The 19,444-nt window shown below is 38.2% G+C and overlaps 1 protein-coding gene across 1 annotated transcript in view; it reads right to left on the reverse strand.

Moving 5' to 3' along the window:
* Positions 1 to 3,720: 3,720 nt before the first annotated feature.
* The window catches only part of NRPA1 (nuclear RNA polymerase A1), a 72,173-nt gene continuing 56,449 nt past the window's right edge, over positions 3,721 to 19,444 (reverse strand). The window contains exons 20-21 of the mRNA XM_088956011.1: positions 7,163 to 7,973; positions 3,721 to 4,476 (exon numbers count right to left, since the gene is read on the reverse strand). Coding sequence (XP_088812137.1) covers positions 3,934 to 4,476; positions 7,163 to 7,973 — 1,354 coding nt within the window. The 3' untranslated portion in view covers positions 3,721 to 3,933. The remainder of the gene's footprint in view (positions 4,477 to 7,162; positions 7,974 to 19,444) is intronic.

Consider the following 19,444-nt stretch of genomic DNA (forward strand, 5'->3'; position numbering starts at 1 on the left):
CATAGCTCGAATCAAAGTACAAGAGAAATTCCTTCCCTTTCAATTAACCTTGTGACAGGCCATTTATTACATAATTAGTAACGTTTAAAACAATTCAAATGTCCCAATTCCCAACTCTTAATATTAGAAAGGAAAAATTTCTTAAATTACTCAGATTAAAAAGACTATTTTATCCATCATTCTTCTTTAATTTTTCAAAATGAAACTTTTTACACATAACAATTGGATCTTGTACAACAACAATCGTCATTGGTCTCGACCGAGAGGTCCGCATCATTGGTCTATTCGAATCTTGCAATCACCGGTGATTGGATCCACTTTAGTGGATTTTTGGATTTTTGGCAGAACGATCCATCATCTGCTTTCCTCTTCGGTCCTTCTGCCATTTCAGAGATGAGAGTCTGCTATGCTCTTCGGTCCTTTCGCCATTTTAGAGATGAGGCAGGAGAAGAAAGAGATCCCTACTTTGACTTCTTTAGGCATCTCACAATGGGGAATCGAATGGGACGTTAGCGGCAAACCACCCTATTATTTCCCTCTCTTGGCCATCCATCTATTTCCCCTCCCCTGTTATCATCTCTATTGGCCACCGCCGCTACAATCTTCAACATTGGTGGTTTTCTTCTTCCCCACCTCTCTCTCAGTCTCTCCGTTCTTCCCTTCCCCTGTTATCATCTCTACTAGCCACCGCTGCTGCAACCTTATGGTTTTCTTCTTCCCTCTCTCTCTCAATTGAATCTCCTAGCATCGGGGGCATGATGGAGGGAAGAATATACCAAACATTTGGTGGCAAGGTACCGAAACTGGAGGTCACGGAGGACGATATGGGAAGCATTGAGGAGATGGAAGGCCCAGCGGTAATGATGACCTAGGTAGAGAGCCTGTGCCTACATATAGATGTTGGCAGGTTCGGATGTAAAGAGTTCACATCTCCGCCCTCCAGTCCACAATGCCCCACACAACATCCCCGTCGTGTATTGGGAACATCTCCCGATGATGAAGAAGATGGCCGAGGAGTACAAATGCTTGCTACTCACCATGCCTCGAAGCTTCTTCACCTCTTCCCCTCTCATTTTTGCGAGTTGAAACCGAATAATTTTATAGAAGCTACGGGATTGCGGTCCCAATGACAGGAATGTTTGGTTTTGGTCTCTGTTTGTGTATGGTATGGACCAAAGTTTATAATATCGGAAATGCAAGGTGTATCAAAAAGACAATTTTAAGAGACGTATCGGGATATGCTTAGGATACGTATGGAACGAAGGAATATGCATAATATGGTAAAAAATTCAAATAAATTTTAAAAAATATATTACTAACTATTTTTACAAATTTTATATGATTATAAAAAAATAATTTAAATGTAAAAAAGCATAATTTAATGGTTTGAAAGAAGTACAAATACAAATATGTAGAGTGCAAAACCTTACATTTTCTTGGCAAACTTGTGGTTGTGAAAACTTAAAATCAAGTGACCAAAGTTCGACTGTTGCTATAGCTAAAATTTGAAGTTGTTACACTAACAAAATGAAATAAATGATAGGGTATCATCAATTAAAGGAATTAATGAGAGAATTTGAATTAGGCACTAAAATTCAACTTTAAATTTAAATTTGCCTTGAAGCAATTGACTAATTAATGAAAGAGAAATTAGATTTAAATAAACAAAATTAATGAGAGATTCTGTATTAAATATGGATTAACAAATAACGATACAAATCTGAACTATATTGGATTGTATCAGGCTTGTATCGGTCGATACGGATCCGAAACATCCCGATATGGGCTCATATCAGCTGATACATACAAAATGAAATGAAATGTATGATTTATACACATCCTACATATCGGATTCTTGTTGGAACAATACATTGCGATATTTTGAACCTTGGTATGGACTATGGATAGTGTTACCAGGAGTAGGGCTGTTCATAACAAGACCTAAACCGACCAAACCAACCAACTCGGTTTGATCCAACCCTAGTTGGCTAGTTTTTCTTCAGCACCCGTTGATTTCGGGTTACAAGAAAACATAAACCGATGGTTCGGTTCGGTTTTGGTTTTCATGTGTGAAAATCGAAACCGAACCGACTTAGATATATATTATATATATAATATATTTCAGATATATTATATATATTTGATATATTTTAGTTTTGATTCAGAAATATACATACTATACAATAAATATCAATTTAAATCCATCAAATCATTTTTAAATTCCAGGCATCCAACGTTTTTTTTCTTAGACTTGAATCATTTACCGTTCACACCAAGAGAATCATTCACAAAACCGACCCAAATCAACCCAAACCGATTCAAACCTACCAGGTTGGTTTTACTTGGTACTGGGTCGGTTTCGGTTTCATTTCTAAGTAAATCGACCAGGTCGGGTCGGTTGGAAAAATGCCAATAAACCGACCCAACCCAACCCGTGAACAGCCCTAACCGGGAGTGTGGTTTTGGTCTCTATCCGTGTTTGGTGTTTACCGGTCTGTAATCTTGCAAACGAACTCCTTGCAATTTTGAGGTTAAGATGTATATGTAAGCTCAAAGCTAGAGTCCCACCCCAACCGGCACTAGTAAAAGCTAGGTCGGTTCAAGCGGTGGGAGCTTTAATGGCACCGTGGTTTGAGTAGAGAAGACAATGGTGTTCGTTGAAAAAGGTATTTTGGGTATATTTTAAAATTAAATCAAACATGTAAAGTCACGTGTAAATGGTCTATGACGAAGACTTAACAAGAACTTGTGCAACAATTGTCGGAAATAATAGGGGGGGAAATTAGTAATTACATCTCAATTTATTTTGACTAAATACCAAAGCATGGGCATGAATAGGCGAACTGCCCAGAATGTGCCCAGCCCAGAAACTGTCTCAACAGCCTATGCTGTTGGGCCCCAACAGCCAAAGTTAACCCTATTGTGCTTTAAGACAATACAAAAACAGTAAGGGTATAGTTAGTTAATTTCTTAAACTTCAAGGGTAATTTATGAAATTATTCCTATTAGAAATACAAATGATTTTGAAAGCTGATCAACTGGTCGTGTTTATACTTACAAAATTGTGTTTAAAGTCTCAATACACACCATATAATTTATATCAAATTTTGAGCAAACAGGATTTTTTACTCACTTTTCCTTCCCACTCTCTACCCGCTGTGAATTGCGAGTCCGGATCTCTACCCACGAGAACCCTGCCCACGTTTATCACAACGACACATAAAGAACATCTCATCCCCTGCCTAATGCAAATGCAGGGGGAGATGTTCCCAATAATGCTTTAGCACGGTCAATATATGAACAATGTTTAAAACCTATGCTTTGACTTTTTCTTTTCTTTCGATATGTATGCTTTCATTTTCTTAATTGATGATTCTAATTCTTTTTTCCATTTTACAAGTCTTGATGTACCCTGCATAAACATAATGATGCAATTGAAATACGTTCTTCGTTGATTTTGTTTCTTAAAATCTAAAATAAAATATATTGCTTATTCTGACTCACTTAACCATCTATGTATGTGCTGAGAATTTAACATTCAAAATAAGGAACCAAACATACCTCTGAATAATCGTGTTGTATTCAAGGCACAATTACATTTTTCCAAGACTGGCCACAAGCCCACAATATGACTCCATAGCAGTTAGCACCAATGTTCTGGAATACCCTGATATGGATAAAACCAATACGCAAGAAATTCTATTGAAAACTGGTAAACACTTTCCTTTAAAAATATTTAATTGGTTAATCAGTTAAATAACTTTTAGTTATGTTACATCAAAAAACTTAACAGGGTACTGTTAAATGGGATTCCCAACATTCAAGGATCAAACTCAATACAATTAATTACTTTTTTTTTCCCGAGGGACCCCTACAAATTAGAGCAGGAAAAGATAAAGGCAAGAACGGAAATTGATTTTTATATACATGACATCAAATGTTTATCTTTTGCATCAAGTCAAAACAACCTGTTCCCATTTTAACTGGCAGACCAAGGCAAATCCTGGCAGATGGGGACTCCAAATTGTCCATCTCACCATGATATGCTGCTTCAATTACGAACCTCGATGCTGTCTCATATGACATCTTGCTGAAAGGTGAAATGGTTTCTGCAATCCCAAACCTGCTCATTGGGCGGTATCCACCAGTCTGTGTCATGAAATCAGCAATAAGACTGAGATGCCGGATGTTAACAGCAATCCCATAACTCTTGAAGACCTGATTCACCTGCTCTATGATGGTTGCTCGGGCAGCTTCTACTCCATAGGTATTGAGTACAGCATGAATGTCATTGGATTTTAATCTCCTGATGTTAAGGTCATCCTGCATGTTCCAAAATGTTGGGAAGTCCACTCCAGAAGTCTGTAACTCTGGATTTTCAGGTTCGCCATCTGCTTTCTTAGGAACAACCACTGAACACAGTTCAATATTTCCAGACCTCTTAACATAAACGTTCTTGGTTGTCTTCTGGGCAATCTGCAGGCTCATTCCACCAAAAAGTGAGTCTTCTTTCAATTATATTTCTTGTAGAGTACAGAGTGAACTCAATCAGAAAGAGATTCAAGTGCCATAGAACTTTGAGCCTAATGGATTAAATCTGGCATGCGGTTAAGATATTTAAGAGACTGAAGACCAATAACCAGACACCAATACCCTTCAAAAAAAGATGATACCCTATGCAAGATGTGAAAGTAGAAAGAAGCAAACCACCAAGTGCAAAGAAGCTGTAATGGGAATAGCAAGATCTTTGATTCAAGTATGGCAAGATTCAGGGCACTTCTGGTGGCAAAAATACCCAAGTTTGTATTGGGTTTGATAGAAAATAAAAGAGAGAAAGTTGAGGCAAAGTTAATAAGAAATTTCAAATATATCTAAAGGTCCAAATGATCTACAGGACCGGTGACAATAGTGATGAACCATTGGGAAAATGTCTACTAATCCAATTGAGCATAAAGACGCCCAACATGGTTTCCCCTACTTTTGCCCCAAGATGATGTCATAGATCCGGACTGCCCACCAGGCAGGGGACCTTATGGATTGACTCATTTTAAACCATCGATCCATCAAACCTAAAAGTTTTAATTTGTCAATATATACTTGCCAATGGAAGGACATTTTGAAAACATGACTAGGTTTTATGAGCTCAGACTTACTACAAAAATACCAAATCGAAAAAGGAACATGAGGAGTTATTTTGGGATCCCAATTTATTAGAAGGTTCTTGGGTCATCTAACAAAGCTCAGCAAATGCCACTTCCACCACCACCGCCATCATAATCAAGGGAAACTTCCCCACACAACCTATTCTATTTCTGAAATATGGGTGCATGGTACATCAGAACTAAGCTGTTCATTGTGCAGATAAACCCTTAGAATGGCCAGGTGTTCAATCCTCCAGTCTTGCTGTTTCCCCAACAAATACTAGCCACTCAAAGTAATGATTTCTATTTACTGAAAAACTTGCCCAAAAAATAAGAACTTGCAATTGATATGTGGCAAGCGCTTCGTGGCTGGAACTATCCACATGGAAGATTCCTAGGTTATCCAGTGAAGTCCCTTAAATGACCCAAAAGTGACTAGCAAGCCACTAGCACGATTAGTGGTAGTAGCAGATAGCAGGCTACAAATTTATGCCCCATGCAGCTTAGAAATGCCCTCTACACAACAAAACATCTGGATGTTGTGTAAAAACCACCAGAAATGAAACAAATATTCCACTTGAGTAATAATGCCCATGCCAATTGTAAAGAAACTAAAATTGTATCCTATGGCATTGAAATGGAATAAAGAAAACAGGCAACAGGGTATCTACATTTAGTTTGCCAGACAAGAAAGAAAAAAATTATAACTTATGAAGTATGTGCGCAACTTATCATCATGAAATTTGAAAGCCAATTGCAGCTAAATCTAGGCAACATGGTTTCCTTTCTGGTCTTGGAGTTGATACAGCCAAATTTGAAAGCATCCAGCCTAAACAGACCGAAGATGAAAGAATATGGTGTTGGCGCTCCTCAGGAAAGTTCTCCTCTCGGTCTTTCTACATTAACTTGCTACCGTGTGAGGGTATTGACTTCCCTTGGGTCTTGATCTGGGATTTTCATTCCCCTTCCAAGGTTTCTTTTCTGGTTAGGACTGCAGTTTTGGGTCAATGTCTTAGCATTGACTGGCTGCTGTTCAGAAGGGGGATGCTACTATCAAACATCCTATGCCCCCTTGGCAATGAAGTTCCTGAATCCTCCAACCATCTTTTCCTCCATTGCAGCTTCTCTTCCCACCTGTGGGTTTAGGCTTTTTCCTGCTTTGGAGCCCAATCTTGCCTTCCTAAATCAGCTCTTCAGCTCTTGCAACGATGGTCTCTCAAGGGCCTGGCCACTAGGGGCAAACTGCTTTGGAGGATCTTCCCATCTGCCATCCTTTGGGCCCTCTGGAAGGAAAGGAAGAGCCAAACCTTTGACAACACTTTGTCTGATGTAGCTTCAGTAAGAAACAAGGTTATAGGTTTTTTGTGTTCTTGGTTAAGCGTACAAAGGGCATTCAGGGGTGTCCAGCTTTACTCTTTTTTGCAAGCTGGACCTTTCTTTTGTTGACACTTTTGTATATTCCCATTGTACAGGCTCTCATTGTACATTGGCTGATACTTTTACATTAACACAATTCAATACCTTACCTGTTTCAAAAAAAAAAAAAAAAATCCAGCCAACAGGAGCTATCCTTTCCATTTGAAAAGAAGTCCATATTTAGACTTCAAATTGCAAGATACAAAATGCATAACATATGACATATTTTTCATCTGAATGGAAGTGCTGTTAAAACTGAACAGAAATTAAACCAGAAAGTTGTTCATGTCAAGGTATACAGGTTCAATTGATAGTTTATCAATTCAGCCCATCTATAATGTCCAAAACGGAAACTGCACATGCCATCTGGGTCACCATTTCAACTGTCTGGTTCAGGTCTAACAATACTAGTAAAAAGCTAACTCCAACAAAATCCATGTATTACCTATGTTACTGAGATATGACAAAACACAGCTAGAAAAATTGTCTCATAGGAAATTTATACTAAAAACTGAAGTTCCAAACATGAAATGCCAACCTTATCTAGCTTTCTGGGTATTATGGTACATACATATCTGTGAGTTAAATGATAGATTGAAATTTACCTGAGCCAGTAAAATATGGGGTTCGTTGGTAAATCTAAAATGCACTTCAAAATCCAGTCCTTCAGCCACCATGAAGAATGCTCTGTCACTGTCCTTTTTCGCTCGCCTTGTCATTCCTCTAGCATCTGCTTCATCTTTTCCGCCACTTGATTTTGATTTGGAGACAGTCCCATGTTGTGATGGGGTCTGAGAAGCCTCATCCTCAGCATCAAATACCTGAATTTCACCATCCATACTATCCCCGGTTTCAATCTCAGCTTGATCAATTTCGCTTTCAAATCCAGCTGAGGCTTCTATATCACTACGCCCATTTTCAGTGTTAACTATTTCATTTTCCATATCATCCTCATAATCCATCTCATCTGTAGCTTGCCTTTTTCTTTTCTGTGCATCTGCACCTAGATCATCAGGTGCTTCGTAATCATCATCATCACCAGCATTATCATTTTCTTCAGCTGCTTGAGATTTGCTGGTAGGACCATCTTCATCTGCCCCTTCTCCAGAATTTGACTGTGTGCTGTGCACCACATTCGTTATGCCTCTGATTTTCGACAGCATAAGTAGATGACTTTGTATTGCATCTTCCATTTCCCCAACAAAAACAAATTTCAGGGTTGCTTGACAGTCTTTTAAAGTTATACCCGAATATGGAGGATATAGTTCAGGTGGATAGAGCTTTAGCTTTAGCTTATAAACAGTGGAAACTTGGTGTTTCTTAACAGAGAATGGCACTACACCAACCTCCATGCTCTCAATCACATCTGCTACAGTGACCTTCTGTAATTTTGCAGCTAGGCGCTTAGCATCATCCCTGCACCAATAAATATATGAGAATCTTTTGTGTAACAAATAAATATATGAAAAAATTGCAGTCTTCATATAGTGCACCCAAAGCGAAAGTGGTTTCAACCCTAAACTGACCTGAGTAAAAAAAGATGGAATACAGAACCCAACCCGACCTGGCCCACATACAGTGCATCTATACTCAACCAAGGCCATCTCTAATAATGATTCAATGCTGCAATGTCAATTGATTGGTTTTGGTAGGGATTCACCTCAACCTCATTATGGTTGACCTGACCCTAACCCAAAAGAGTTGGGTCAATGTGGGTTTGCCTTTAAACCCAATCAACTGACATCCCTAGGGTTGAGTAAATAGGTAAACCCAGAGGAGGTCTTAGTATTTGACAGAAGCCACAGGGAAGTAACTTACCCTTCCTTTTACAGCAGAAAAGATAAAGGAAATGAAACAATGAAAGGGATAAAGGTGAAAGGTGGTCTCTAAGGAAACAGCTGGAAGATATTTTATTGAAATAAGAGATAAGTTGGAGACAGAGATCAAGAGAAACTGGCTTAAGGAGGGAGATAAAAATACCAACTTTTTCCATACTTTGTCCAATGGGAGGAGGGAAAATTTTGTCCCCAAGTTGGTGGTAGGGGATATCATTTTGTCTACTCATAATGAGATTGCCCAAGCCTTTGTGGATCATTTTTAAGTCAAGTATTTAGGAAACCCGTGGATAGAAGAATGTGGATTGATGGCTTGGATTGGCCTAAGCTAACAAAAAATTCTAAGGCAAGGTTGGAAAGGAATTTTGAGATTGAGGAGATTAAAGAGGCTGTTTTTTCTATGGATAGATCTAAAGCCCCTGGTATGGATGGTTTTACGACGGCTTTCTACCAAGATTGCTAGGAAGTATTAAAAAATGATTTACAGAAAGCCTTTAATGAATTTTTTGGGAGAGGTTTAATCAATTTGGGGCTCAATTCCATATTTATTGCTTTAATCCCCCCCAAAAAAAAACAGGTTCCGTGCACCCAAAGAATTACACTCCAATTAGGGCTGTTTTATTTTCATTGCTAAGGTGCCCTCTCAGAAAATTAGGGCTGTTTTATTTTCATTGGTATCATCAGATCAAGGGGCCTTCGTCAAGGATAGACAAATTATTGATCAGATTTTGATTGCTAATGAATGTATTGAAGAGATAAAAGGGATCAGGAAGGAGCTGATTTGTAAATTGGACTTAAAAAAGGCTTATGATTTTGTTGATTAGGGTTTCTTGGTGAAAGTAATGAAAAATTTTGGGTTTAGTGAAAGATGGAGAAAATGGATCTTAGGATGTATTAGGACATGCCATTACTCAATTTTGGTTAATGGAATTGTGGCTGATCATTTCCAAGTTATTAGGGGAATTAGGTAAGGGGACCCCCTTTCTCCATTCCTGTTCACTTTCCAAGTCATTCCTGTTCTAGGGAGATTGATCACTAGGGCTGATGCTTAGAATCTAGTGAGGGGTTGAAAAATTGGTCGAGAGGAGATACCTATGACATAGAATATACATATAAAATATATGTACAAATTTATATAGTATAAAAGATTATATATCTAATATATATTAAAGGAAGGTATTCAGGCTACAGCCCCCCACCATTCAGACATGTGGCCTTTTCATTTTTCTGGAAATCTAGACACATGGCATTTCCTGAGAAGTTATTATTAAAGTCCACAACCCACTACCACCATTTAGAAAAGTGGCATTTCATTTTTCTGGAAAGCTAGACATGTGGCATTTTCTGAGAAGTTGCTGCTCTCACAACCCACTATCACCATTCAGACACGTGCCATCCTATTATTTCAAGAAATAGGATTCAAAAAGTGGATAGTTTCACTCCTAATAATTTTCAATAGACAGTTATTTATTAGCTTAAAACATGTTTATCTAGAGTCTATCAAATACAAATGGTGGGACACATTAAAAGATTACCATAAACACACGTTTGTTTCTAAATGATTTTTTTTTAAAAAGAAAATACTTTATTAATTACAAACTTGATTTAACTTTTAGGAAGCAACCTAATTTAACTTTTAAAATAAATAACTCAAAATAGGTTTATTAGATAAATAGTAAATACCAAATAAAGTGGGCTATTGTTTACCAATAATATCTCACTTAATATCTTAAATCAAATTAAAAAAAAACATAAATTAATAGTGGGATTCAAATAAAATAGGTCATAATAGATTGTCAATTACAAAGATGTAAAACCCGTATTAGGCTTTCTAAATTTAATTTTTGATAACTAAATAGCAAACTTCAAAAACTAGTTGTGCATTAAAGTTAAGTAAATTACCAGAATTTATTGTAATTAGAAAATCTATTATAACAACAATACTCAGTAATTAAATGCCGAATAATAATAAAAATATAAGAAAATCATCATCACCATTACTAATTAAAAATAATATTAAATTTTAATTAAACAATTAAGTAAACATTACATTTTGATTAATCTTTAAAATTTTATAGTAAAAATTTTAATTATAATAATTATTATGATAATAAAATCATTAATTAAATACCTAATAATACCGGTAATAATTAATTAACTAAATATTACAATACAAATAATCTTTAAAAAATAAAGAAATAATAATAAAAATTAGACATTTTTGGTTTAAACAAAACAAAAATTATCAAAAAATGCTAGCCTCGTACTTAGTATGGGGTCATTCTCTAGCTATGTATTATAAGTATTATTTTATAATATTTTTATACATAAATAAAACAGAAAATAATATAAAACATATATAAGTATATAATTGTTATATAAATAATATATTGTGGGCCAAGGTGAAAGTGATCCATCCCTGATTCTAACTCCTAAAACAACTCTAATAACATTTTACTAAAACTACAAAAACCAATTTAAAGAAGATGCCAAAATCACTAAAATTAGAAAATCGCAATTTTACTATAAATAGTAATGATGTAAAATGCTATAAGTAATCCATCCAAAAGATAACCATAAATAGTAATTTTAAAATAACAATAAATAATCCATGAAGAATCCATCTTCATTGATTTTTCCCTTATTTATCTGCACCAACAGATCAGAAGAATTATCATTCATCCCTCTTCAACCACCTCAACAAAATGTTGGGCATCTTCCATCACAGAGATCTTTTGGTCTAGTCAGCCAAAATGGGCAAGTGTCTAATGAGAGACAAGACAAAATTAGAAGATAATGATCTCAGTACCAGGCTGTGTCTTTTGTTCATAGGAAATTGAAGCAACAGATCACATTCCTACATTGCCAAAACTCAGTTCCAAACTTTTTGTATGCTTCTGTACCATGATAAATTTTAATTGAAAGTGCCCAGGAACATTGGTGGAAGTATTGCAAAGACGGAAAGGTGAGAGGTTTAAACAATTTTTGAATGAAATGTTCTATAGAAGAGATGGTAATTAGGACAGCACCTCCACCAGGCTTTCTATGATAAAAATGTGAATTTTTGGCACAGATATTGAAGAGGCATCCACAACTGAGTTTCTACTGTTGTTTTCTTTTTTTTTTTTCTTTTTTTTTTGATTGCCAGTTTTGTTACTGCTCAGTGACATGTACATGAGAATGAGTTTATACCTGTATATGCCTGCATGATTAGGGCCAATAACATATTACTTTTCCGTTTCCCAAAAAATTTCCATACATTTACCTTCTCAAATAAAGTGTGCATCAGAAAGTCTTTGCTTCCAACATTTTTTTTTTCATTTTTACCCTCTACTTTATACTTTGGTAAGAATTTTCAGGGGCCATTATTTGGAATAACAGTAAACTCTCAAGCTGACAAGCATGGGGAGCATGGGCTCAACTCCAAGAGAAGAGACTTTGTGCAGCATATCCCAAATGTTAGGTGCGTTGAAATGATGCATAATGAAATGTTTATTTTTCTTTTTTTATACATTGGCTAAGTTAGGGAAAAGTGCAAATACATACATTTAACTTCCCAGAAATATAAGAAAAGTAGTACTCTGTAAATGTATTTGGGCGCCTAGTCATGGGCTTCTTTGTAATTTTATTCATAATGTTTAAATGAAGTCTTCCTATGTGTGAATAGCAACACACCTAATCTTCTCGACATAACCTCTTCTTCTTAATAAAATATCTTCTAACTTGGTATAAAAGCAATGTAAGATCAAGGAAATCATCTACTGCTGGTTGTGACTCACAAACAGACCCGCTAATGTCAGCAGTCAGTACAGTCGGTGGCATCCTTATGTGTTCTTGATGCACATTGATGTGCCTTGATTTTTTTAGAGGAATTTTGATATAGGTTTCATAGTAGGTTGAAGCTATTTGAGATTTTTGGGAATTTCTGGATAGAAATTGGCAAAAAACCCAGATCTGGAGTTTAGAGCTTGCATGCTCATACGGTGGGTTGACTTCCATAAGAACCTGTTGTTTTTGAGTCATGGGAAATTTCTGACACTATAAGAAGTGGTCCTCGATTTTTTGCTACCAACATCTATTTTTCCCTTGTTTTATTGTTGTAACCCAATTCAACCTTGTGGGAAAGTTTTTTGGGTGTTCATCTTGTGTTGGGATATCGTAGTGTTGGTGAGAAATTTTGTTTTAGAAGGGGTTGTGATTGATGGACTCACACAAAGAAGTATGCGTGCCTACCCATGTCCACCCGGGAGGTAATGATAATGCCGGAGATAAGCTTACAATTGGTGGAAGATAATCTGCTGTATGCAGCCACATATTATTGCAAATAATATGCTCTATGGGAGCAAGATAATGCCGGAAGGTCCAAACTATTTCAAATGGGAGCAAGATAATCTGCTTTTTATGTCATGGCTTGTATACTCTATGTAGCCACGCATCACCCACAAATATATATTCCTTTCAACAGCCAGGGATATTTGGGACAGGTTAACTACCACTTATTCTCAAGCTAAAAGCACTGTTAGAATCTATAAGTTGCGAAGAGAAGAATGTAATGTGTCACCAGGCAACACATCCTTAGTGCTGATATCTTGTCACTCTCAACAACATATTCTCTTGTGCAGAATGAAGAGAGTAGGAGGAATGCTATGAAGCAAGTACCTTTAAGTGAGCACACAACCCTTGTGTCCACGAAGCCCTAACAAACTTCTGGTAAACCTGAAGAAGCATTTTGTGAATATTGCAAGAAGATGAAACATACCATGGATAGATGCTGGGAATAGAATCCCCATCAGAAGCCGGAGAAGTGTAAAAGTGGAAAGAAGGGAAATGTTCACATTGCTACAGGCAGTCATGATTCTCAGACTCACATGCTTGAGGTAAATCCTCCTACTCGGGCACCTACTCATGACACCTATAATGTGATGGAAAATTGAGAGGCATCTTACTCCAATTTGAAAAGAGTAGGTTGCCTACATCTGCTGATTCACATACATCTTCTAGTGCCTTTGCAAAATCAGGTTGCACTTGTGTGCCATGCCTATCCCCTACCTTTTGGATAATTGACATAGGAGCCAGTGATATGACTGGTATGCCTTCCTACTATACCACTTATAAATTATTTTCAAGGAAAGATAAGGTTACCATTGTAGATAGATCTAAGGTCCCAATCTCAGGTTTGGGTGAAGTTAAACTTACCAACAACCTCTCTCTAAACTTTGAACTCCATGTTCAACAATTGCATAGAAATCTTATTTCTATTAGTTCCCTTACCATCTCATTCTTCTATAACCTTCTTTCCATCTCATTGTGTCTTTCAGGATCTGAGTACGGGGAAGACAATTTGTAGTGGAGATGAAGCTGATGGAGTTTATCTTCTTAATCAATCTCCAAAGTTAGGGTTAATGTGTTAATTTGAGTCCCATCATGATGAGAAACTAAATCAATTAAAATTGTGGCATCACCATCTCGAGCATGTGTCTTTTGGTTCATTAAAGTTTTTGTTTCCTAGCCTATTTGAGTCTGTCTAGTTCTGTTCTACAGTGTGAAGTTTGTCAACTATCAAGGCAATGTAGAACCATAATCTTTTTATTGATGACTACTCGCACTACACTTGGTTGTATTTGATGAAAAGATGGGATGAAGTACCTTCAGTTGTAAAAATCTCCATTAGTATGGTGGAGACAGAGTTTGAGAAGAAGAATAAGATTATTAGATCTAACAATGCCAAGGAATACTTCGAGAAGCACTTGAAGCTTTCCTTGAAAACAAAGGAGTAATTAACTAGAGTTCTTGTCCTCACATTCCCCAACAAAATAGGGTATCAAAAAGGAAAAAACAGACATGTGGTTGAAGTTGCAAGAGGATTGATATTCCAGATGCATGTTCCAACTCGGTTTTGGAGGGATGCTGCCCAAACAATTGTATATCTTAAGACTTTTCCTGCCAACCCTTCATCTCTAGTCCCCTCATCAGCTTCTTTTTCCTGATGAGGATGCCTTCTACCTCCCTCTCAAGGTCATTGGGTGTGTCTACTTTGACCCCTGTTCCGGTAAAAGATGTTGGTTCGGCTGTCTTAATATGTATGCTTATCTTTGTTGGGTCTTAAGTCATTAGTTGTTGGGCCTAATCTTATTTAGTGTTTTATTTGTCTAGGTGTCCCATCACTAATCAGGGGCATTCTAGTTATTTATGTAACATTACATAATACACTTATTTATAATAGAGTAGGGCCGGCTGAGAGATTCATTGCCGCCATTCTCAAATCTTCCTCTTCTTCTTCTTCTCTTCTCCTTCGGCAACTGTATTCCAACAAACATGGTATCAGAGCTCTAATCTTTCACTTGGTTACAGCCGCCGCCTCCTCTTCTAACTCTGTGTCTTTTTCTTTTCTATCTTGGTTGCTGCAAAGAAACCCTAGGGTTGGTCGTAGAACACAACAGGACCTACATCTAGGGTTTCCCTTGGTTGTAGGGCCCAAGGGGAGTTAGTCCCAGAAGTTGATGCCCTACTAGACTCAGTACAACAGATTGTAGCCATTCGGCTAAGAGAGATCTGTGTTGAACAGATCTAGGTGGGAGGACTGATTGCGGCAGTCCTAGAACTGGTCGTAGGGGAGATTACAGCCTGCGACAGCAGTGATTAGAACACAGCAGAAGTCAACACAACAGATTACAGCCTGCGGCAATAGTATTAGAGCACAGTGCAGCCGTGTGGTGCTCGTGGTTTCAGCTCTGTTACGGGTTCTTAGGATTGAGTTTGCAGTGCAACAAGTTCTGTAAGTCTGAAACAGCTTTCTGTATATTGTGTTTACAGCTTTGATCTTTGCAAGTAGGAGAAGATGTCTTCTATATCCGGGGAAGTGTCTTCTAGAGATGTTAGGACTGGTGGGAGGTCTCCCAATCTAGAGAATCCAAATCTGCACAGCTTGCAAATCACTAATGTGTTGTTGGATGAGTACAACTTCAGAGAATGGTCTGTTTCAGCCATGCTCTTCATCACATCTCGGGAACTCACTGTTATTTGGACGGGCTGAAGAAAGAACCTGAAGTGGGTAGTGTGGAATATGCAGTTTGGCGTAAGGAGAATGCTACTGTTATGTCCAGGCTACTTGCTTCAATGACTCCAAGGGTAGCTAGGACTATTCAACATTTCTCCACTGGTGCCAAGATATGGGAGAAAGTGTCTAAAACTTATGGGCAGAGAAAAAATAATGCCAGAATTTATAGAGTGAATCAAGACATTGCTGCCTTGAGGCAAGGGGATATGACTGTTGCAACATATTTTGCTACCTTAGAAGGACTATGGAAAGAGCTAGATCATCACCTTATTCTTGATTGGGAGAATGCCAGAGACAAGGAAAGGCATGACAAACAAATTGAAGAGAGCAGAGCATTTAAATTTTTGGCTGGCTTAGATCCAATATATGAGAGCATAAGGTCCCAAATTCTGGGAAGGGATGAAATGCCAGACTTACATCATGTCTATTACCTCGTGAGGAATGAAGAGGTTAGAAGAAAAGAGATGCAAGTTGATACTCAAATTAAGCCAACTGAACAGCCTGTTGAACATTCGGCCCTAATTTCTACAAATCAAAAGGGGACTAAGTACTCGGACAAGAGGCATCTGAAGTGCACCCACTGTGGAGGAGAAAGGCATGCAAAAGAGACTTGTTGGGTTCTCTATCCGCATCTGAAACCAGCTGCTTTGAGGAAAGATAAGAAGCATCAGAAGGGTCAAGCTGCAAGTGGGAATCTGGTTGCTAGTCACAGTGATGATAACTCAAAACACTCATCCACTATTACTTCTTCTCCCATGAGACAGATTGCTAATTCCTCCGAACACGGGTCCTTGGGTTTCACTGCTGATGAGGTAGAGGTACTTAGCCGGGCACTAGCCCGTCGAAGGACCAATTCTCTTGCTTCCACCTCCCTTGCCAAATCAGGTATTGTCTCTGCTTTTAGTGCAACTAGTTCTATTGATCCTGCCTCTTAGATTATTGATTCCAGTGCAACTGACCACATGACACATATGTCTTCTCTATTTTCTTCCTATCATTTATTGTCTGGCCAAGATAAGATGAGGGTTGTTGATGGTTCTCTCTCTACCATCTCTAGGAAAGGGGTGGTTGACCTAAGCAAGGACCTCTCACTCAAATCTGTTCTACATGTTCCCAATCTTTCTTCAAACCTCTTATTTGTTTCAAAGCTTACCAACAATTTGAATTGTAGCATAACATTTTTTCCTATTCATTGTGTCTTAAGGACAGATTGGCGAAGAGAACGATTGGGAGCGGTCATGAGTGTGGAGGTCTCTACTACCTTGATGCAGACATCAGCTCGGCCTTACAAACATCTGCTACAAGTAGCCAGTCCAATGTGGAGTCAATAGCTAGGTTACATCTGTGGCATGCTAGGCTAGGTCATTTACCTTTTTCATCATTAGAAGTGTTCTTTCTAGAATTATTCAAAGGTGATTTAAGTCAATTTAGTTTGTGAGTATGTCAGCTATCAAAACAATGTAAAACTGTTTATCCAATTTTTAGTAATGAAATTCAAGCTCCTTTTGATTTAGTCCACTCTGATGTTTGGGGCCCTTCGCCCCTTATTTTGGTTGATGGCTTTCGGTAATTTAACAGTTTTATTGATCACTACTCTCGATGCACATGGATCTACTTGTTAAAAGGACGCGATGAAGTGCCATGGGTAACCATAGCATTTTACAAAATGATTGAAACACAATTTGGCAAGAAAATTAAACAATTCAGCTCAGATAATGCTACAGAATATTTTGAAAGATCCTTGAACCTGTTTATGGAGGATGCTGGAATGATCCATCAGTCATCTTGTGCTAGTACCCCCCAACAGAATGGGGTTGTTGAGCGCAAGAATAGACACCTATTGGAAACTGCTCAAGCCTTACTATTTCAGCACAAGGTTCCCAAACACTATGGTCTCAAGCAACCTTACCATTTCAGTACAAGGTTCCCAAACACTATTGGTCTCAAGCAGTCCTTACTGCATCATATCTAATAAATCGAATGCCATCCAAGGTATTGGGGGATGAAAACTCCTTTCTATGTCCTTTGCCCTCATCTTCCAGACTTTTCTCTTCCACCGAGAGTCTTCGATTGTGTATGTTTTATACATGTAAAGGATCCAAAGAAGACCAAACTGGATCCTAGGGCTACGAAAGGAACCTTTTTGGGGTACTCTCCTACACAGAAGGGTTACAAGTGTTATGATCCAGTCACCAAGAAAAAATATGTCACAAAGGATGTGGTATTTTTTGAGTCTCAATCCTATTTTCATTCTTCCCAGAATCCTCTTTAGGAGGAGACTAGCGGGATGGAAGAGGATTCTTCTGTTCCCTCCTTTGTGCCTCTTTCAGCCTCGTACCTTCCATCTCCTCCTGATCCTCCTAGTTGTGGTATCCCAAGTGAATCTAGTGAGGCTCCCATTGTACCAGCTACTACTCGTGATGCTACAGATGTTATACAAGACTCCAACATGCAACAAAAAGATATAAAAATCACCTACAACAGAAGGAAAAAGGGTCCTCTAACTCATGACAACAACCAATTGGACTCGGATCAACCTGTCCCAGCAACACCAGGTAATCCTATCACACATCCCTCTGACTTGGATCTTCCTATTGCCCTTCGTAAGCCTACCCGTTCTTGTACTATCCGACACCCCATTGCTGATTTTGTGTCTTACTCACATTTGTCTCCTCGTTATTGTTCTTTTGTGTCTGCTCTTCCTTCTGTGCATGTCCCTACTAGGTATTCAGAGGCAGTGTCTGACGCAAGATGGAAAGAGGCTATGGACGAAGAAATGAAAATCTTAATGAAAGCAGAGACTTGGGAATTAGTGGATCTACCGGAAGGGAAAAGCATTGTTGGATGCAAGTGGGTGTTCACTGTAAAGCACAGGGAGGACGGGTCCATTGAAAGGTACAAGGCCAGACTTGTAGCAAAAGGGTTTACTCAAAAAAAAAAAGGAATTGACTACAAAGAAACCTTTGCTCCAGTAGCAAAACTCAATACAATCCGAGTTCTATTGTCATTAGCTACAAACTTCTCATGGGAACTACATCAATGGGATGTGAAGAATGCTTTCTTAAATGGCGACCTACATGAAGAGGTATTCATGGATCCTCCACCAAGTTATGGTTTTGGGAGGAAGGTGTGTAGACTGTGAAAAGCATTATATGGTCTTAAGTAGTCTCCTCGAGCTTGGTTTGAGAAGCTTTGTGGGGCCATGAAGAAAGGGGGTTACACTCAAAGTAGGGCAGATCATACCTTGTTCAAAAGGAAGAAAAATGGCAAACTTACAGCATTTATTGTCTATGTGGATGATATGGTGATTACAGGGGATGATCAGGAAGAGATTAAAAGACTAAAGGAGTTGTTGGCTGCTGAATTTGAGATCAAAGACCTGGGCCAGCTAAGATACTTCCTTGGGATTGAAGTTGCTAGGTCAAAAGAGGGCATCTATATATGTCAACGGAAATATGTCCTTGATCTTCTTCAAAGATAGGTATGATGGAGTGTAGGCCAGCAGATACTCCAATAGAGCAGAACCATGGTCTACAGGAATCAGTAGGAGAGGACTACCTTGATAAAGAGAGATACCAAAAACTGGTGGGGAAGTTGATTTATCTGTCCCTCACTCGCCCTGATATTGCTTATGTTGTACATGTTATCAGTCAGTTCATGCACTCTCCTAAAATCCCTCACATGAGAGTTGTGGAAAGGATTCTCAGATATTTGAAGACTTGCTCGGGGAAAGGGATTTTGTTCAGAAAACGCAATAAAATTGAAGTTGAAGCAATATACTGATGCAGATTGGGCTGATTCTATTGGGGACAGGAAGTCCACTTCTGGGTATTGCACCTTTGTTGGAGGAAATCTAGTTACATAGAGGAGTAAAAAACAAAATGCGGTTGCTAGATCAAGTGCATAGGCTAAATATCGAGCTATGGCTCATGGTGTTGTTGAACTTCTGTGGCTTAAGATCCTTCTTAGTGAACATGGAATAAAGATCGAGTACC

This window comes from Nelumbo lutea, chromosome 7 (genome assembly GCF_056320005.1).
Source record: "Nelumbo lutea isolate HS-2025 chromosome 7, American lotus-T2T, whole genome shotgun sequence".
NCBI lineage: Eukaryota > Viridiplantae > Streptophyta > Magnoliopsida > Proteales > Nelumbonaceae > Nelumbo > Nelumbo lutea.